Source organism: Protomyctophum bolini, assembly GCF_963924005.1.
Source record: "Protomyctophum bolini genome assembly, chromosome: 21".
NCBI lineage: Eukaryota > Metazoa > Chordata > Actinopteri > Myctophiformes > Myctophidae > Protomyctophum > Protomyctophum bolini.
The window spans coordinates 22,783,678-22,806,208 of NC_137882.1; the positions used below are offsets into that span (position 1 = coordinate 22,783,678).

General features: G+C 45.2%; 1 protein-coding gene across 2 annotated transcripts in view; it reads left to right on the top strand.

The window, feature by feature from the left end:
• The window catches only part of LOC308336771 (uncharacterized protein), a 169,866-nt gene that overhangs the window by 128,502 nt on the left and 18,833 nt on the right, over positions 1-22,531 (top strand). For both annotated transcript variants that reach the window (XM_080794316.1, XM_080794317.1), the window contains one exon: positions 9,576-9,730. In XM_080794316.1, the coding sequence (XP_080650442.1) occupies positions 9,576-9,730 (155 nt within the window). The remainder of the gene's footprint in view (positions 1-9,575; positions 9,731-22,531) is intronic.

Here is a 22,531-nt window from a genome sequence, read left to right on the forward strand (position 1 = left end):
TCTTTATTTATTATTTTAAACACTGCATTGCACGCGCACCTGCACAACGTTGTGCATGTGCAAACAGCAGTGCCGGGGGTTGCCTGCTGAGCGATGGCAGATTGATGAGGCAGTGTTGCCCGGCAGGGGAACCCACACTGTCACCTTGAAGGAGAGCTAGTTGGCCCGCTGCCCGACTCCATTAAGTCAGCCTCTATCTATAGTACGGATGACAGGCTGTGGGCACTGCCATGCCCCAGTAAAGGGCCTTGATGTGAATAAAAGGTTGAAAACCACCTTTACATTTAACGTAGAAAAGTCACAGAAACAAAGTTAGTCTTTGGGAATGAGTTGCGATTAAAGAATAGGTCTTACTATACTGTATATACCACTGGTTCCTAAACACTGGCTCGGGGCCCATTTGTGGGTCACGGACACATTGTTGTGGGTCCCCTCATGTTTTGTTTCCTAAATTTGGATTTAAATTATTATTTAAATTAAACACCCCCCAAAAAAGCTAAACTTTTCATGAATTAAACCAAAATTCCTTGATTTTTTTCCAGTAACTTCATAACATAAAAGAAAAATCGAATGAATTCCATGAATTAGAAGAAAATAAGTAGTGAAAATAGCACATCTACAAGCTCACCGCGTTGTGAGCTTGTAGATCTGCTATTTTCACTAGTTTGAGTCTTTGTAGAATGTCCAATTTCTGCTTTGGGTCACGGGCTAAAAGGTTTGGGAACCACAGCTGTACTGTATACTGTAGCTCCTTTGTTTTGGTGACTTTTCTACGTTAAATGTAAAGGTGGTTTTCAACCTTTTATTCATATCAAGGCTCTTTATGTATTCGGCATTTGAGCCACAGACCACCCTTTGATGAGATTTTGCCACGCAGACCCGAGTTCACCTTTGTCAGTTTAGTCGCTGTTTTTGGCAATATAGTGACTTGCTTCGCCGTCAATGAGGAGGAGAGATCTCATTGGTCCCGTCCACTGCCAGGTAGCTAATAGGGAGCTAATAAGGATGGCTTGTTAGAAATGTGTTCAATCGAGCAAAAATAATGTTACAGAGAGCCAAGTCAATTAACTAAATTGTGCAATTGAATTAATCTGTACAAACTCTCCAGGCAGGAGGTTTCAAACCTTACCCTACAACATTATGAGTGTAAAGGTCTCCACACACTGGGCGCAAATCGGATGCGAATTCAGATTTTGCGGCTTTTCTCCATCGGTTTTCCCGAAAAACACGGCCGGTGTGCAACCACCTTTAATGTTCATTTAAAAATGTACCTGGGGTGGCATTATTTCATTAACTTGATAGCTAAATAAATGGGCTGCTGTGTGTGAATATGGTGAATACAGTAAGTGGCATACCTGCCACTCTCTAGGTTATCTTCAGAATAGGTTTAATTAATGATTTAATTAATGCAGAAATACCAGTGGTGTACAGTAACAAAGCAAGTACTTTGTATACAAAATGACCAGGGTGATGAGATGTTCACAACACATCTATCATACTGTACAGCTTGTACATTAGATAGGCTATTTTCATCGTACAATGAAGAATACACATGCACACACACACACACACACACACACACACACACACACACACACACACACACACACGCGTGTGTACATACTGCAGTTTCTGACGCATTGTTCTAATTATGTTTCAGTTCATGGTATTCATAGCCTACATTCCTATTAGGGGCGGCAGTGGCTCAGTGGTAGACTAGCCGGCAGAGCGCGTGGATGGGAACCTTGGGTTCCCGGTTCGATCCCGGGCTCCCCCAGTTAGTGTCGAAGTGTCCTAGTCTTTGAGCAAGACGCTGTAACCCTAATTGCTCTCGAGGTGCAGGTTGGTGCCTTGCATGGTTTCCTCCGCCATCGGTGTATGAATGTGTGTGGGTGAATGTAATGCACAATCCTTTTTTTTCCCTTTTCTTTTTCAATGTATTTTTATTGAGGCTCTGAAATTTTGATCGCAATACAATGCATACAGATGACAGAACCACCCATTTTCTTTAACACAACATAGAAAAACAACAAATACCACAATACGGACATTACATTACACAACAAATAATATCACCGAAATATATATACTTACTCCCAACTCCACACTAACAGATCCGAGAGATCAGAGCTCTGTCCTTTTTTTATACGAGTGGATAGCTTTCCTCATTTCCGTCCATCACACTCTGAAGGCCTCGGGGGCCTCCTACTGTAGGTTTGCGTGTTAAAACCTGGAACGCGTGTCATTTTTTTTAAATAAAATTTTATAGCAGATGTAAAGTTTGAAGCGCCACTTCGTGCCGTGCTGTGCGCTTGTAAACAAAAAATCTCCAAAGTGTGAGTTAAATTACCAATTTAGAAGGCATTTGTAGAATTGGCCTTACAATGGATTCAAATAAATCCGGATTCAACTCTGTGACTGCACTGCAACTCACCCCCCCCCCTCCCCTCTCTCTCTCTGCCCCTCTCTCCCCCTCCATTGTCATTGTGCTGTCAGAAAGTCCCAGTCAGGCAGGCTCATGCGCTCACAGGAGAGTCTCGCTTTTATTAAAGTGCTGTAGTTTGATGTTTCGCCTTCGTGACCTCCTCGTACTCTGCTGTCCCGAGGGTACCTCTCTGTCTCTCTGTCTCTCTGTCTTTCTGTCTCTCTGTCTCTCTCTCCTTACACTGTGTGTGTGTGTGTGTGTGTGTGTGTGTGTGTGTGTGTATATTATATACATATATACAGTATATATCCCTTTCTCCCATCGTGGTTAGCGGGCCAGTCAGTCAGGGAGGCTATAGCTATGTGGCGTGGTTAGCCGTTAGCGGTTAGCGGGCCAGTCAGTCAGGGTGGCTATAACTATGTGGGGCCGTTGCTCTCTCACGCGGGACTCGTAGACACGTGCCAGGCTACTGCCAGCTACACACGCAACTAATGAAAATGCAGGGAGTTCACGCTCGACTTCCTTGGCTCACTACTACTGCGACACACACACACACACACACACACACACACACACACACACACACACACGTGCGCGCCTGCAGTGTGCCACTGAGTATTGAATGTTCTATGCAGACAAATCTGATCCGGTAACAGTGCTGCTAACCCACATCCACAACCTCAGGGTGATTCAGTGCTACAGTACAGTAACTCGGCCCACATACTAAAACACATTCACCTACAGTACCTGTCCTAAGCAGCCAAAACATGCATTACAAGCATGCATGGATTGAACGCACACACGCATGGCTCTGTGCAAACACATATATATCCCCAATGACGTGAAACTTTGAGCACACACGAATATTTACAATACTCAGCAATACAATACATTGAATTGAATACAGTAATTTACTGTTACAGGATTACAGCATAGTGCAGGTGGTGCTACCACACTTATGCATTGATATTTGTCTATTATGCTATTTTGCAATTTTCATTCCTATTCATTTTACTTATTTTTAATACTATTTGACCGCCTTGAACCGTGACCCCTGGAACACACAATAAAGTATGTCCGTGGCATGCTGTCTTGGCCTTGTTCGTGGGTAAATTTGAGACTTTCGTTTTTACATAACAATTTTTGGGTTTTTTTTCAGTCTGCCGGTTTCCTTCAGAATATGTATGATACTGGTTTAGTATATGACACTATGTATATGGCACATTAGGAGTCCTCTAGTACCCTGGTTCTCATATTGTTTTATTTTCAAGGACCATCATAACTCTGAGAGTCACAGACGTGGCTGTAAATGGTCATTCAGGGCTAGCTCTTTATTTGTTTCTGTCTTGCGACCTTCTTCAGGCATGACTGCGTGAGGAAGGTCGCAAGACCGAAACGTTGCTATGCTTTACTAATAAATGCTCTCGTCTATACTGCCTTGTTGTCGCCAACGCACCTGCTCTAAATCGTAACCGGGTGTGCGGAAGCCTTCTCCTCATATGTATGTCCATGGCAAACATTCAATTTTGACAAAAATGTCCACCTGACCTACGTTACGTATACGCACGTTCCAAGGACAAGGATTCCAAGGCTCCCTCTTCTGTGAGCATTGAAGTGTGCTCTGGGTAAACAGCGTGGCGAGACAAGGGAACGCTCCTGCTGTCTGCCACACGCAGACTATAGTGTCTGCATGATGGAATCCACAGAGACACTTCGATTGATGACATTGATTTCCTCTGTCGTCATCTCTGGGGCATAGAACAGCAGTCTGGCAGCGGTGGAACAACAGCGGAGGCATTGTGGGGATGAAGTGCCAAAAAGAGCCTTGTGGGGATTTATGTTATGAAAAGCCAGTTGCCACACCAGCATTAATATTCTGTATTGTTGCTTGTTTATTTTCGCTGTCCCCACTGGCATTTTGTCTAATTGTCATCAGGCAGCATGTGAAATGGACTGGATATCGGTGTTGATTTTGACGGCAAATCTTGATTTAGTCATAGTCTTTCGTGACATTTTATTTAGTTTTTATATTTTAGTCTTCTGAAATGTTTTAGTGTTAGTCTAGTTTTGGTCGACTAAATATCATAAGATTTTAGTCGACTAAATCTACAGCCTGTAGATCTGCTATTTTCAGAGCACAACCAAACATAACATGACTTGCCTTTTAGTTCTACTGGATCTAACAACATTTTAGTCTAGTTTGTTTTCAACAAAATTCACAATATATTTAGTCTCAGTTTTAGTCATCGTAGCTTAGTCCTTATTTTAGTTTTTATTTAGTTTTCGTCAGCGAAAAAAGCGAATCGACGAAAATGTTTCAACCTAGTTTTAGTGAACATGGTTATAGGTTATGCTTTAAATGGCTGAATCCCACGTGCTGTTGGAGTGGACTGGTGTAGTTGAGATTGCGTCGCCAGATTTCGCGAGAGATAAGCAACCAGATCTATGAAAACACGCCCCGAAAGAAGTGACTAAATTGGCCAGAACTTTAAGCCTATATACAAGCCATGACTAGTACATGCAGTATTAGTACATACTAATTTGGGGGTCTTTGACATGACATTGAAAATGCTTGAGAAGCACCGGTTGAAACAACATTAGGAAGCAAGCACAAATAAGCAACTACACTTTGGTAACACAAGCCCCCCCCTCCCCAACGCAACCACCAATATTTTACAAGACACAGAAACACAAGCCCAAAGTCGCTTATACTAAGCGGCCATGGCAACACTGGTTGAGACAGACAGACAGACAGACAGACTGGGAGAAAATTAAATGCATGTTGCCTCTCCTTCCCTCTCCTCCATAAACACAGCCTGTGTGGATGAGCTAATATGAGCCGACCGGGGCTCTCCGCCGCTTTTACAGAGACTCCAATAACTAAAGGCCACTCGATACCTGGAGCGCTGCCATTCATTCCCCTGCCTGGCTTCAGCACAGCAGGCAGGCGGCAGCAACACAGCAGCAGCAGATGAGCAGGCTGACAACACAACAGCCATTGCACTGCAGCCAGCTGCCGGACAGTCAGGCAGGCTCTGGCAGGCGCTATATGTGTCCTGCACTGCCCCCATGAGGGCAACGCTTGCAACTTGCATAGCTGATGCTGTCTGCCAGGCATTAACCTCTTATCTCAATATCTTTGAGTTTTTGTGGGGGTTTTCTTGTTGTTTTGTTTAGTTTGAGCACCCCCTAGTGGTCTTCTCTGGACCAACATGCCCCTTTTGAAAGTACATTTTTGTACACTTTTTCTTTCTTGTTTTTGTATTATTTGTACGTGGTAGTATGTGGCCCATAGTGACATCGATCAATTCTGGATTAAAGCTTATAATATATTTATTTATAATGTTGTCATGATGTGTGTGTGTGTGTGTGTGTGTGTGTGTGTGTGTGTGTGTGTGTGTGTGTGTGTGTGTGTGTGTGTGTGTGTGTGTGTGTGTGTGTGTGTGTGTGACTGTCCACACACACACGTGCCGCGGCGAGCGTGCCCCTCCCTCCGCCTCCTCCCTGCCGGCTGCCCTGCTGAGTTCACTCTCTCTCTTTCTCAATCAACCTGAATGCACGCACAGTTGAAAGGGCAGAATTTCGCAGAAAGGGCTTCTGACTTCTTAAAAACCTGTCTTGGACCTAGATGAGCTGAGCTTGCTAATTACTAGCGTCGATAATTTTTTATCCTACCTAAAGCTGAATATTTAGTAACCTAACCTTATGTTACTGTACTGTGTACTGTACTGTAGGCCTAATTGTTTGTATGTCCAGGGGAGGGGGGGGGAGTGAGATCGCAATGAGGTCATCAGCATTTTTAAAGAAATGGCACCAAGGAGGATGCTCCTGTAACCCATTTAGGACTACAAAATGTCTTATGAATCAGAACAATTTTCTGAAAAGCCTGTTTCTATACCAGTGTGGTCCTCAAACCTTTTCATGTCAAGGACCCCAAAAAGTATATGTAATTGGCCGGTGACCCCCATCTGAACATATATAGTTCCAGCTACCCCAGGAGCAATTATTTGAGTTAAAAAATGTATTGTACTTGATAAATGTATTGTAGAGTGGTTTTCAACCCTTTTCATATCAAGGTCCACCACCACCATTATCCAACATTTGAGCCACAGACAGACCACCTCAGATTGAAAAACAAAATGTGTTTGATAAGATTTTGTCCACAATTCCATGCTGTAGGCCTACTATATTGATGATCAAAATAATTGTCTCGTTGTGTATACTTCTTATAAATGAAGTAATGCTGCAGAGTGCAGAGAGTATAAGAAGTAATAAAGTAATGTACTAATGTTATTGAGACTCGAGAGTATAACATGAAACCAAATCGATTTGGTTTCATTCGGTCCATTTGGTTACCTACTCTCCATGACTCCATCATTTAGCTGGGGACCACCTCAAGGACCACTGGTGGTCTCCAGACCACTGATTGAGAACCACTGATTTAGTCAGTTAAGATGTGCCTGTAATAAATCTTATGTATCTCATACTATTAAGTCAAGCGGCAGCTGATGGTACCACGCGCCAGACAAGGTGCCCTTTTGTTTCATTTGAGCACCTGCCCCTCAAAGTGTCCGTGCAGTCGTGCACGCCACTGCATGGCTGTGAGTGTTATTGGGCACAATGTATGCATTTGCTCACAAATTGTCCTAGCCTGGCACAACCTGGCGTCACCAGACTTCCCACCTCAGAGGAAAGCCTGGTCTGTGTTCCTAAATCCGCCTAGACCGAGTGATTCGGTCTAGGCGTGGTTTACGAGCTGGAATAAAATATGGATGTACCAAACAAACTATTCCATAAAGTAGAACTTGTCGGATTCATACGCCATATCAAGGCTTTTATTGGGTAGGCCCTAAAAATATTATGCAGGGAATTATTTTGGGTATTTCATATTCCGGTTTGAGGGTTCCTACTACAAACCAGTGACATAACCTGCTCCCGACCAGATCATAAACCCCAAAAGGAATGCTTCCCAGGCTAAGCCTTGCATGGCCAGACTGTCACTATCACTGCGTAGATATTAGTCTGGAACTTCGGCGTGGGAGATTTATTTCCAAGGGGCGGTTACAAACAGATTCCAAAGTCTAACTTTTAATTGTGGGCTCTGATTGGTCACCCACACACTCCGAGGTGAACAAAATGTAATTAAAACAGAGTGCCAGACCCAGAGAGAGAAAGAGAAAAAAAAGAGGAAAACTTCCGAATAGCTGTTAATCCTCTTCTCTTCTCTGCAATGCATCCTTTGTCCCTGTATCACGCAAGGGGGTGGGGGGGTGAGGGGGGGTTCATCATTTGTCACCACGGATACGGTAGCTACGTTGTCCATGGCAACAGTTGTCAGATGAGGCCACTAGCTGGCGGCGAGGTGTGACAGGCAAAAAAACCCTCCTAAAATGTGTGCACGCACGCACACACACACACACACACACACACACACACACACACACACACACACACACACACACACACACACACACACATGCAAACACTCTCTAGTCATGTCACTAGGGGAGACAAGTGCACATGTGACAGATTGCAGTTGGCTGGTAGCCAGTGGTAGGCCCTGCCTGGCTGGAGCATGCTGGGATTGCGAAAGAGGAAATTGGGGCGATGTCATGGTGTGTTGGTCAGCGGCCACTGGGTGTCACACAATTGTGTTTTTCTCAAGAGATGATGGTCCCAGTAGGCTGCCAGACTAGTGTCTGTTATAAAGAGATGATAGTGGCCAGTAGGCAGTGTCCATACTGGTGCCAATACATGGTTTGTTCACAGCTTCCGCTGTGACCTGTCCAGAAGACTCACCTCTTCAGACTCGTAGCACTTTATAGCTCTATCCTTGACGACCTTGCATGGGCTTATGCAAACATTCAAATGTAATTTACCGTAGATAGATGACAGGTTCATTTTTTTGGCTGGAATCCTATAGTTTGTATACTGTACATGACTACATGTACAGAATATTTATTTCTGGATATTATATATGATCATTGATCACTATTTCTATGCATTTGATGTATTGCCTCGTGTTGTCCTTGCTTACTGTAAATCGCTCTGGATTAAACGTGTCTGCTACAATGCCTAAATTGGTAATGGCTTCATGTTTAGATTTTCTCCATTTCTCCATTACCAAACGTACCTGAGTAATGGACTCATTGTTGCCAGCTAAACATCATTGTGTGGATGATGAGTCATGGCCGTTTAGTTTTTAAATCTATTCTCCTTTGGCTAGAATGTTCAAATCAGTCAGCAGACTCAGCACTAACTTAACTTTGACAAAATACTTATTGTCAAAGTTAATGCTTAATACAATTTACAATTTAGGCATTTAGCAGACGCTCTTAATCCAGAGCGACTTATATTAAGCAAGAACAAAAAAGCATGGGAATACATCACATAAAAAGCATTTATCATGAAACGTGAGCTAAGAACGTAACAGTAGAATATCTATATAATGAAACTATACGTATAAACTATACATACCGGTATACTATACTATGCTATACATATGTACTATGACGTGCTATGACTACATACAATGCAATTATAGTGCTGTCTACATAACATGCTATAAGTCTGTAAGAAATGCTATGGGTGTAGGGTCATGGGCCATGATGGAGTCTGAAAAGGTGGGTTTTCAGACTACAGCGGAATATTGGGAGTGATGCTGCAGTTCTGACTGTAATGGGAAGTGCATTCCACAGTTTTGTAGCCAGAAGGGAGAAGAGTTTGGGACGTGTGGAGCGTTGTCCCAGCGTTTTTAGCGAGGGTACTTCCAGCTTAATATAACAAATCCAACAGTCTTCTGGTCTGCTGCCTGTAATGGTCTGTCATTCAGTGTTGTCGGTTACACTAGTTCCTTTGAGACTCTCGTATTTCTGCCTGGTATCATGTGCATTTCCAATAGCTCTGAGCGCACATAGGTCAATACGGTCTTTGGTTCCCTCCCTCACTTAGCTTGCTTTTCACTGAGGGTCGTTTCCTGACGTTGGTAGTGTGTTTTTCCTGTCACATTAATTTTTGAGTGTCTTTTTCTCCACATTGTGGTGGTATGTTTTCCTATCACATTTTAATGAGTTTCTTTTGTGCTGTAATGTCATTCCAGGGGGGGTTATTTCAACTGTATTCAAACGTCCTTTTACCATGTATCTTTCAGCGGTGGTGATGCCTGACGGGCCGGCGGACAAGGCCGGGCTGCACGGAGACGAGCTGGGCAGCGAGGAGGACCTGCTGTACGACGACTTCCGCGGCTCTGGCTCCCGTTTTGGACACCCCGGGGGAGGGGGAGGGGAGCAGCTGGCCATCAACGAGGTAGGAGACTAGAGCCTGATGACATTTTTCCTCCTCGCCATTCATTTACTATACCACAGTTTCTCGAGGTTTGCACACACACACACACTGCCAGCGTGTTTACTAATCTTTCATGACCCACAGAATATTTTCTTTATGTGGTTGAAATGTGGAGAGAGGAGGTTTCTGCTCGACAGTGACAATATCTAGACTCTAGAGTATGAATGAGGTTCCAGGGCATTGTGGGCCCACATCACTTCTTAAGGAGGCTGTTTAATCCTGGGATCCCGGGATTCCGGGTCTCCCGGGTACAGGGCACACAATCTCGAGGGCTGCCACGGGAACTGGAGCCAGCGGGACCCAAAGTAAATGTTGGCCGTGCGAGCGGTATTTAAATACCTGCGGGCAGGCACGGGCGGTCAAGATAAAATCAGCGGATCCTGCATCCTCCCGCAATTAACCAGATACAGATATATACACTTTAGCAAAATATGAATGTCTGAGGAGAACGTATAATTTCCTGTCTGCACTAGACAAGCACTGTGGAGTCACTCTCTCCAGAACAGTCATCTTCAGTCAATCATCATTAGTAGCCTTATCATTCACTCTGTGAGAAGTGTGTTTTACCGACGGAGCGAGGAGTTTCCTTTCCCTGTGATGGACATTGTCGCTTCTAAACCCCTTTTTTCTTTTTCCTGCATGTGTGCCTCACTCAGAAATAACGTGAAACGGAACACAGTAGCCTAGGCTAAAATTTGTTTTATAACCATATACAGTAGCCTATAACCACCAGCATGCAGCGTCTCTCTCTCTCTCTCTCTCTCTCTCACTCTCTCTCTCTCTCTCTCTCTCACTCTCTCTCTCTCTCTCTCTCTCTCTCTCTCTCTCTCTCTCTCTCTCTCTCTCTCTCTCTCTCCCCCCCCCCCCCCAATATAATCAGTGTGTTGTGCACTGGCCGTGCTGGCTATTTTAACACCCAATCGGACTTTTCATAAAGTACAAAGCGAGATGATCACATTCTCAACATTCTCTGCAGTGGAGAAGGGGACCCAGCACTGCTCGAAGGGTGAAATCCCCGTGCTTCGACATTCACATTTAGTGCAAACTCATATATGTTCATATTTCGTTCAAATAAAACTTTTAAACAAAAACAATATCACTATTCTATTTTTTTTTTAACTTAATCCTCTTCGTTCCCAGTGGAACATAAGGCTGCGACTATCTGCTTCCATCTGGTCCTATCCTGTGCAGCATGTTGTGCCTCGCCCCATGTCAGATTTGCCATCTTCAGTTCTCAGGTCACATTTCTCTGCCAGGTTGTTTTTGGCCTCCCTTGTTTCCTCTTTCCAGGTGGGGTACATCTTAGGGCTACTTTAGGAATGCTGTTCTGATCCATTCGAAGGACATGTCACTCTCCACCACTCGCCAGCATTCTTAGCCATACAGCAAAACTGACTTAACGTTGCTGTTATACAGTTTGATCTTCGTTTTTAGGCTGTATTGCTTAGATTTCCAGATGGTCTGGAGGCTTGCAAATGTGCTGCGAGCTTTTCCGAGCCTCATACTGATGTCCCTGCTGAACGCATTGTCCTTACTGAGGAGACTTCCCAGATGAAGTACATATGAAGTATCTATACATATAAATGCATTTTGGTGGGCAAAAGCCAGGGAAAAGGTCCGCAAATTCCCGGGAATTAAAATGAGCCAAAGCCGGGAAAATATTAACCCATTTTAAGGCGGGAACCCCTTTTGGTGGGTTAATACTTTAGCTATTGAAAAATAGCAGATCTACATGGGTTAAACCCAAGTAGATGTATCGCAGGGATAGCGGAAGTGCGGCAAAATGACTAAAAGATGCGTCTTTTCTGGGAATTGATTGAATTGAAAACAAACGTCTCTGATTGGCCTGGCCAAACGTTCCCCTTCTGTGACGCACGTGGAAGCTTGCCTCCGCTGCAATGGCTCCTGAGATACAGGCCCCAGAGCCTGACTGTGATTGGTCAGTCTGCCGTCCACCAGCCCATCCCACTTTCTGGTTGTCACGGGGAATTGCATAATAGCCAAATTCAAATTCAAATACACCAAATCACAATTTCACCACGCTGGAGAGTGAGTGAGCTAGTGGCCGAGATTTGGGGTGTTGGAATTTGGCCCATGGCGGATTACGCCGAACCACCTGCCTTCAAAACAATTACTGAGGCTTACGGGGCAATTACACGTGCTCTGTGGGACGGCGGTTCAGAATGAGTTGTACCCAGCGGCCCTCCAGGGAGCAAACTCTGTTGCTTCATTGTTGTGGCTAAATGGTGTGAATTCCTCCACGCCTCTCCTCTCAAACGAACACAATGGAAAGGAGAAGAGCAAAACTTAATATTCCTTCCTTGTGGCTGTGTGTGCATGTTGTTGCCTCTATAATGGCTTCTGTCGATGGTATTTTGACATTTGTGAGGGTGTAGAAAGTAAAATGAGTAGTGGTTTAATCTACCTATACAGTATAGTGTTTTAGTTGAGCAGGAAATATTGTATATTGTTTCACTTCATAAATAAATATTATGCATTGTACATTTTTACAAAAGAAAGAGATAAAAGAGAAGAAAATGATCCCAGATGCCATTTGTGCTGTTTTGTGACTTTAAGGTGTCTTTTGTGTGTTATGGCCAGCCATACCGTAGCACTTACTAGCCTCGACGACCTTACAGGCATTTGCAAAGGCTCAACTTATGTCATTTTATGTAGACATAGCACTCTATATACTCATAGCTTCACTGTACAGATATTCTACAGTTAGCTTGCTTATGATTCTTGATGACTATTTCTATGTATTTGATATTTTTTCTTGCTTACTGTAAATCACTCTGGAGCGTCTGCTGAATACCGACAACAGCTGACCTAAATCAATATGATATCGATGAGAGAGCACACTAAAAGGGCAAAAACAACAACACAGGTTTGCTAACGGGATGAAATGGAACACGTCCACATGAGACGGACTAGAAATGGTTGCCGGTGTGTCGCTTGGCTGAGGAGGGAGACAAGGTGATAAATACAATGCGCCCAGCGAGGATGCTGCATGGGTTATGTGGTTGTCATGGATACAAACGGCAGGGCCCAGTGTGATGTGTGGGGCTCCAGTGGAATGTGAATTGCAGAGCGGATAAATCAGCCTCCAGACAGCTCCGTACAGCATGATAATAGGCACTGTGCTTATTGCATGCCGGACCTAGCCTGTCACCACCGCAGCAGTGCAATTACAACAGTGGTTCCCAAAGTGGGGTCCGGGGGGTCCCCTAGGGGTCCTTGAGGGAGTTCCAGGGGGTCCCCAGTTACCAAATACAAAGTACAGTACTTAAGTAGTTAAGTAGTAGTTTACCGGTAGTTACTTTCCACCACTGGAATTCAGTCAAAGCTAAATGTAATGCAGAAGTACAGTGGTATGTATGTGTTAGTGTCGCATGTGGATGTGTTCAGTGGTCTAGAGGGGGAGCAGCTGTCCACTATCTGTGTGTACATGCAGGGCTTTGACTGAGGGGGTGCTGTTGAGTTATGTTTGGCTGAGTAGAGACACAGGCATGTTTGTGAGAGTGCATGGCATGCACTCACATTGAGCACACAGTGAGCCTCATTTATCAATGGAGTGTACAGTATATTCTGCCTCAAATTCGAGCGTGGGTTTTGGCGTATGCCCACGTATCAAGTGAAATGTCACGGCTGAAACCAACCGTCATTTAAATAACACGCCCTTAAATATTCTCGCTGTGCCCGATTTTGCGGCATGAACAGCTGGAATACGATCAAACAAACGTTGGAAAGCCAATAAGGAAAGAGTTTCTCAACACCTCTCGCCTTGCTAGAATGTAATGTAATGTACGCGCACCACGCACGCGCGCACCTGTGCAGTGTGCGATTTTCTCACACTGGAAAGAAACAGCAGTGTTTGTAAGTAGCATTATCCCATGTGGGCACAACCTTTGTCAAGTAGTGGGCTACACATGAATGATCACACATCACAATTACAACGAATTTGCTAGTGGATCCTCCTCAAGGACCCCACTTTAAGAACCACTGGTTTGGTCAGTGATCACGCAGGTGCTCGCGCACATGTGCTTGTGTGTGTTGTGAGGACCTGCATGGGGAGGTTTCAGCTGCAGATTGAGGTCAATCCCACAGAGAGGTGAGACCTAGAACGCCTCAGTGGGTTCACTGGGTCAGCCTCGGAGCAACCGCTTGAGCTCTATATAGATATACTTCAGCATACAATGAATAGTGAAAATAGAAAATCTACACAAGCTCACAGTGAGCTTAATGATTTGCTATTTTCACACAATTGTTTCTTTCAATTGTCACCTATAATGAGTATGACTTGCTCATCTTTTACTTTCTCTAATAACAACCTATACAACTTGAAAAGAAAACTACAGTTGTCCTTTAAGTCATGGATTAAAGTTCTAGTTGTCTTGGCGACTGAGCTGTGTTGGTTTCCATAGAAGCCTTTATGAAGGTAATAGGTCGCCAAGGTCGCACACGGAGTGGCAAGAGCGAGTTTTCTTTTATAAACGTTTCGGCTATCCAGCCTTTTGTCAGTGTACCGGTTTCCATAGAAGCCAGCATGCGGAAATAGCCTATCTACAAGCCCTCGATGCGTTGAGCTTGTAGATAAGCAATTTTAGTTTTTATTTTGTGAAGGGGCGCCAGCCGCCAGCCCCTCCTATATGCCCAGCGTTGTGTGTTTAGCTGACATTTGTGTGTGTGTGTGTGTGTGTGTGTGTGTGTGTGTGTGTGTGTGTGTGTGTGTGTGTGTGTGTGTGTGTGTGTGGAGCTCCTTTTCATACTGTACAACATTTTATTTTTGCTTTAATGCATGGTTTACAGTAAGTGGTTCATGGGCTGAACTGTACCTGCATGCATGTCATTACCAGTGTTAATTTTGACAGCAAATGTTTTAGTTATAGTCTTTGGAATAAAATGTAATATAGTTTTTTAGTTAGTTAGTTAGTCATCCTAAAAGTTTTAGTTTTTGTCTAGTTTTAGTCGACTACATTCGACACCCGCGTTCCACCCCCCGACAGGGAGTGCAGTGCCCGGTATCGAGTCGGTCAGACCCACGGTTCTCCAGAACCACCACAAAAGTCTCTGGTCAGGCTCTGCCAGTGGGCCTAATCAGCCTAAATCCAGCCTCTGCCTCAGCCAATTGATCGCCATGGAAACCCCACACCTGCCAATTGTTGATTACTTAACCAGTCCAGTTTGCACTATTCACAGTTTCACACACAGGCAGTCAGACAGAGGTCTCCATGTAGGACAGACAGTTAAAATGGGTGCTATGAGGACAGGTATTGTATACTACAGATATCTCCATATACAGTATGGGCACAAAAGGGACACAGACAGATAGTTAAAACGGGTGCTATATGACAAGTTGACAACGGGTATGGTTCCCAAGTTGCATCGTTCCCAAGTGCCCAACGGGCACGTACAAGTCTAGTAAAATAAAATAAAAAACAAAAACAATATACATTATGGACCAAAGACACATTTTTTTTTCTTATAATCTTTATCTCATCATTTTGCAAGCCATTTTTTCACCAGTGTCAATTATCTAATGTAATTTGTAATCCTGGACGCTACACTTCCTCTGCCAACCTGGGGGGGGGGGGGAGGGGGGCAGCGGACTGACCTCATGCTTCCTTCTATGCATGAGGAGTCCAAGCTGCTTCTTTTCAACAGACATGTTTTAATTTGTCAATGTTTCCTTCTTTACTTGAGGTTTGATTACATCTAAATCCAGGCTAAACACGACACGATTAAAAAAGATTCAACTTGATATATATATATATATATATATATATATCTTGCCGTGGATAAAATCATGTTGATGCCTCTATAGTTAGATCAAGGTGATATCGTCTTTCAATGGAGGCACATTCACACCCCAGATGTGCTTCATCACCCCCTCTCCTCTTTCTCACACAAATGCACGGCTGCTCTCTCTCTCTCTGTCTCTCTTTAACACACACACACACACACACATGCACACACACAAACACACACACACACACACACACACACACACACACACACACGCACACACACACACACACACGCACACGCACACACACACGTGCATGCACGTGCACCATTTCACTTGGGAGCAGTGCATTTATTCTGCATGGCCTCCAACAGCCTCTCTCTCTCTCTCTCTCATCCCATCCCCCTCCCTCCCTGGGGTTGCTAAGGCCCTGCCTCAACCACTCACGTATCCAGGATACGTTGCCGCACTCTCAACCCCCTGATTGGCTGCCGAGCCGTGTGAGGGTGGGTGTGGGGGAAGAAAAAAAAAGCAATGGAATTGGTTGGGGAGGTGGGTGGGGGGGGGGGGGGGTGTAGAAAAAGGAAAAAACAATCAAAGAGAGAGAGAGAGAGAGAGAGCGATCCTCTGAGTTGGATGGATGTGTGTAGCAGTGCAGAGAGCCAGGCTCACCGACACCGAGCCGCATCATAGCTGCCTTGTACACTTGAAAGGGAGAGAGAGAGAGAGAGAGAGAGAGAGAGAGAGTGGGGGAGAGGCAGGACGATAAAAGTGATAGCGAACGTACGGGGAGGGAACAACAATGAGGTGAGAACGTCGAGAGGTCGGAGCGATCGAGGAGGAGGAAAAACCAAAGAGACATAAAAAAAAAAAACCCGGCGAGCGAGCGTGCCGACAACCGGCCGGCACAGCCAGCCGACCAACCAATCCCTGGAGGAGAGAGAGAGAACGACAGAACAAGCCCGGAGGAACGAAGGAGGAGAGAGAGAGAGGGAGAGAGAGAACGACAGAACGAGCCCGGAGGAACGAAGGAGGAGAGAGAGAGAGAGGACGAGGAGAAGTGGAAGAATTAGAAGAAGAGAGAGAGGAGGAGCTGGAGGAGGAGGAGGGATGGGGATCAGTAACGACGCAGCATCCCGTCTTCAGTCTCGCCTCCTGACATCCTGACACCACCACGGGGGGACGGCAGTAAAGAAGAGACCGCTGACAGAACGACGGACTAAGAGAGGACTCGACGTGCTCTCGGAGAAAGAGAGAGAGAGAGAAACGGAGAGGGGGGAAAAAGAGAGCGTCTCGGAAAATAATCAACGCAGACTTCCCAAGCGGCCGGCCGGCGATATACGTGGCCATCCCCCCGGGGCGTGATCGGAAGCGGCGGCGCGAGCGGACCAAACAACACCGGGGAGTGACAAAGTGGCAGCAGAGCGCGACGCCACGCGCAGCAGCAGCAGCAGCCGAAGAGACGCGGCGGGGAGGAAGAGGAGGAGGGGCGGTGGGGGAGCGGCATCGGATCGCGGCGGCAGCGGCGGGCGGAGAGGTGGAGGAGTGGTGGGGGGTGGGGTGGCGCTACCGGCAGGGGTCGCGGGGGCAGCCGTGTGGTGCGGGGGGCACCACCACCACCACCACCATCACGCCGCGGCGGCGGTTCTGAGGGACCGCGGCGGCGGGGGCCGGCGGGGGGCCGCGAGGGGGTTCGAGGAGGAGGAGGAGGAGGAGCGGGAGGACGGAGGAGGAGGGGAGGAGGCGGCGGGAGAGAGGGTAGCCCTCATGGCTCGCGGCGGAGGCTCGGGCCGCTGGGCCCGGCCCCGGGCGGGCCTCCTGAACACGCTGCTGCGCTGCAACCTGGACCCCGAGACGCAGAAGGTGGTGGTCTTCTTCATCATGATGCTGCTGGTGGTCATCAACGTGGTGCTCATGTTCCTGCTGGGCTTCCAGTAGAGCGCCCACGCACGCAACACACGCACACACACACACACACACCAGTGTTCATTTTGTATTTTGACTAATATACAATACTAAGATTTTTGAGTTGACTTTTTTAGTTGACTAAGTCTAAACAATTTCAGATGACCAAATAGGACTAAAGCTAAATGGTGTGTTCAAAAGACTAAGACTGATTCAGAATTCGCTGTCAAAATTAACACTAAGACTAAAAGACTAAGATTTTGATATAGACTTAAACAATTTCAGACAACTAAAACTAAATGGTGTTATTCAAATGATTAAGACTTTGACAGAATCTGCTGTCAAAATTAACTGACACAAATACACACACGCATATATACGTATATACCCACGCATACACACACGCAGAGGACAGGACAGTCGGGCGACTTAAACGTGCACGAACAGACACTCGCGTGCCCGGGCGTCGCGAGAAGAGGCACTGCGCGCGCCCCCCATGTGTCTCGTCGTCTGGAGAGGAGGACGAGACGCGGAGAGACAAAGAGACATCCTGTTGTTTAGAGAGGAGAGACAGAGAGAGAGAGACAGACAGAGACGGAGGGAGACAGAAGACTAATGGGCGTCTCTGGTGACTGCGGAGGGACACAGGTAAAGCACCAGGCGCTATAGTCTCTCCACCACATCTGTCTCGTCTGCCTGTGTTTCTTTGTGCATTGTTTAGCCTCCATACGTGTGTGTGTGTGTGTGTGTGTGTGTGTGTGTGTGTGTGTGTGTGTGTGTGTGTGTGTGTGTGTGTGTGTGTGTGTGTGTGCGTGCGTGCGTGCGTGCGTGCGTGCGTGCGTGCGTGCGTGCGTGCGTGCGTGCGTGCGTGCGTGCGTGCGTGCGTGCGTGTGCGTGACGATCCCAACAATATGTTTGTTAAAGGATTAGTTCACCCTGGAAATGTATCATCTCCCATGAAGTCTTGAATTCATGGAGATAATATAAAGCTTAAAACACCAAAAGGGGTTCCCTCCTGTACACTGTACACGCCTGCCCTGTTTTGTCATCACAAGTTGCATATAGTTTCCCTTTAATGAATATGTTGAAGCATGCAGATGGCTTAATAGTTTCCATGGAGATGTGTTGTATTTGAGACATCACCATATCACAGCACTCAATTTGATTGCCTTCGATAGGACTTTGACACTAGAATTAGTTAAAAACCATTAAATGTGCATTTTACACAGATTCCTGAGGCTGTACAAAGCTCTGTGTACGTGTGTTCTGTAAGTGAACACTGGACTCAGTGAGTTGGACAACGCCTTGATTGACGATGTCCCGGAAATGCTTCTGTTTGCGTTTAAAAGTAAAACCTTGAGAGGAAATATGTTAATGAACGGTGAATAGTAGCCACGTTGTTATTCGTGTGGCAGCCATTTGGCGCTCATGTCAAACTCATTACCCAGGTGCTCCTACACTACAGTATGTGATATGGTCAATTAGAAAGTAAACCAAGATATCTACAGTATGTCATTGTTTGAGATCAATCAAGACAAATGGAATCTGTACACTGTGACCACAGACTATAGGCTAGACACTCCAAATGTTACGTTTTATCCGCTCCCAAACTTTTACCGGGAGAAATAAACAGACATTGTTATTTCTGCAAACCGCATTATGACAAATATAACCTCTAAAACAACATTTAATCTACATTGTGTTGTGAGTAGCCTACATTTGTATACACATCAGGAATTAGTTGGAATTTACATTTAGAAGACAATGGCAAGCTGTCAACGGGTGCAGGGAGAGGTGGGAAGATCATTAGACGAGTGGGGAAGAGAGTGGCCAATCAAATCGCATGAAAAACACGGTCATCTTGACCTTTCATAGTCATAGTAGTAGATGAGATGAGTTCAGACATGCTAGTGTTAAGTAGTAGTTTAATATATATCCATGGGAGGATGATGATCTTAGACTATATATTAATACAGTAGAGGAGGAAACCCTGAGGCCAAATGGACATATAGTGGCCCAATTTGGCGTGCACGTTCTTGTTATTGGGGCAATGACACGTGAACGCTGTTTCATACATGAACGCGCGCAAATGGCACAATGATAGTCAACGGCACAGCGCGTTCACCATTTGGTCCAATCATCCCATAATGCACTCTGTTCCTACCCGGAAGGAGGAGTGAAATCGTGAAAATTCTTCTTCTTCTTCTCTTTTTTTAACCTGCACAAAAGCTGCACGAACCAGGAAATTAGGAATAACCACACAGGACTGATTTACGCAGGACAGCCATTCTCAACCTTTTTCATTTCAACATAATATTATCCCAGTTGGATATTATGCTTTAGGTTCACAGACCCCCACATTTGTTTCTTTTCTTTTGTATCTCTAGGTCCCAATCTAGTTCTACACTGTAAGATTCTCTGTCTTAATTTAACCGAGAGTGTACAAATGGAACCAAATAGGTTGGCTCATTCATTCATTCATTCATTGGGCCAGGCCATTCCGGTTCCCTTTGGTCCATTGGTGAAATTGTCAAATAATATAAGAAAGAGGTAAAAGTTGTGAAAATAGATCTGCTATTTTTTTCACAATATTTATCAGTGGAACTGAGTCAAACAAAATGGAATGCCTCAACTATACACATATCAGGGCTTATTTATGGGGGGTCTCGGCCTTAAAAGGTTTATAACCAGTGATGTAGGGTTAAAATGATCTGATTGCGTTACCGTCTGGGCCTAAGTCAAGAGACCCCATTCCGAGAATCCACAGTCTGTTTTGAATAAGATCATTCATTATAAGTGAATCGAGGCTGGATGTGAACCATCTCTGTGGCTGAGGAATGAATTGATCCATAATTCATACCATATTTTTCTTTGAAACACGGTTCTGTCATATAGTGGCATCGTTTCAATTCCTCTTTTGAATCCGCCCTGATTATGACATAAAGCGAGAATAGCCGATGTGACATGTTGTGAGCTTGTAGAATAGTTCCTGCCCAGGAATTCTGGACAATAGAATAGAATGTCTGGAAATAGCAGGACATTACTGGAAATCTTCATCCATAATGAATGACATTACCAACATAGCGACGCCAGGGATAAACGTGGTCCATTTTGAAGCATTTTCATATAATAGCCTATACTGCCCATGTATAGTATACACATTACATTATACAATAGTGTGCGCGCATGCTGTCCATTATGCACACATTACTATGCACATGCATTTTACAGTGGGGTCCTATAGGCCCTATATTGCCTTTGGTGCCATATGTCAGTGGTGGAAAAAGATACTCACATTTTTTACTTAAGTAAAAGTATGAATACTGGAATGTAGAAATAGCCTACTCTGTAACGTACAAGTAAAATTCCGGCATTAAAAATGTACTTGAGTAAAAGGGAAAAAGTATTGGTATTGTATCAAAAATGTACTTGAAGTAGCCTATACCAAATGTAAAAGTACTCACTGTGCAGTCGCAACGCATTGTGTTCTTGTAGATCTGCTATTTTCAAATGGCCGAAATATATATAAGGCGTGTGTGGTGGTTAGTGTGTTTCGTAATAATAATAATCAAATCTACAAAGTAACTAGTAGCTACAGTTTTCAAATAAATGTAGTGGAGCAAAAGTGCAATGTCTGGATCCGAGATGTATAGTGGAGTAGAAGTAAAAGCATTGCAAATTGGATATACCCGAGTAAAGTGCAAATACCTCAAAGAACGTTACTTCAGTACGGTGCTTGAGAAAATGCATACTAGACTGTGTTCCTTTCCACCACTGGCCATATGTCAGCTGGGTGTTGTGGACGGGCCCCTGGGGCATCATACTCATGCTCCACACACAGCAGAGGGTATGGCTGAACAACTCATCTGTGATGCAAGAGCCTCCTCCAGAGCTCAAGACCCCTTTATTTACTGCTCAGCTGCTCACGGCACAACACCCAGGGGAGAGGAGGAGGGGTCCAGCTGCTGCTGCTGTGTGTGTGTGTGTGTGTGTGTGTGTGTGTGTGTGTGTGTGTGTGTGTGTGTGTGTGTGTGTGTGTGTGTGTGTGTGTGTGTGTGTGTGTGTGTGTGAGTGTGTGCGCCCGTTTGTGTGTACTACTATACGGTCCCCACGAGTATAGTAGGATTTGAGATTGCGAGGGCACTTTTCCCCCGTCAAGATACATGGTTCTGTGGTTAAAAGAATCACATCTGTGTGAACTGAGCGGTGCAACTGTGTGCGTGTGTGTGTGTGTGTGTGCGTGCGTGCGTGCGGCATAAATGAGACCCCAATCAATATCAGCTGCATGGGTTAATGGGTCGTGCTCAGAGACACGCTGTACACACATTCCGTCAACTCTCATGGGAGCGGTTTTCACCTCTCAGCTCCACGGCGATAACACACAAACGGAAAATGACTGGTGCACAAGAACACCTTGACGCGCTGCTGTGCGCTTGCATAGGTCGTCGAGCTATTTCCAGCTCTTTTCAATCGTGAAATGTTGACGTCCTCACAAGTATAGCAATACAGACGTACTGTATGTGTGTTCTGTTCTAGAGAGTGTAATTTCTACGAAGTCACACTTGTTTCCTATGGTCGGCCCGGACGGTTTAGCCACAGTGTCTTGTCGCTGAGCAGTCGAGACGAAAAACCATCTAAGGGCAGATTCACACTGAGTCTGTTTGATTCAAACTGTTCCCCAGTGCCTGGTCCGCCGGCCATGGTTCGCATTGGCCTTGGTTCTTCCGCACCCGGGTACACTTCATTCAACTGTATTCAGTGCTTTCACATTGCATCGATCTGTATCCGGGTACACTTCATTCAACTGTATTCAGTGCTTTCACATTGCATCGATCTGTATCCGGGTACACTTCATTCAACTGCATTCAATGATTTCACATTGCATCGATCTGTATGATCAAAATTTATTCTTCCTGAATCTGTCCTGAAATGTATACAACATTGTGGACTTAGATGGTTCTTGGTCTCAACTGTTCAGTAATCTAATGTGTTTTAGTGCCGGGTCCTCAACATTTTTAGCTGAGAGAGAGAGAGAGGGGGGCCCCCCGTGTTGCAGATTAAACCTTTTCATCGATTTCACGTTAATGTGTATTTGTGTAGGTCACCACTTA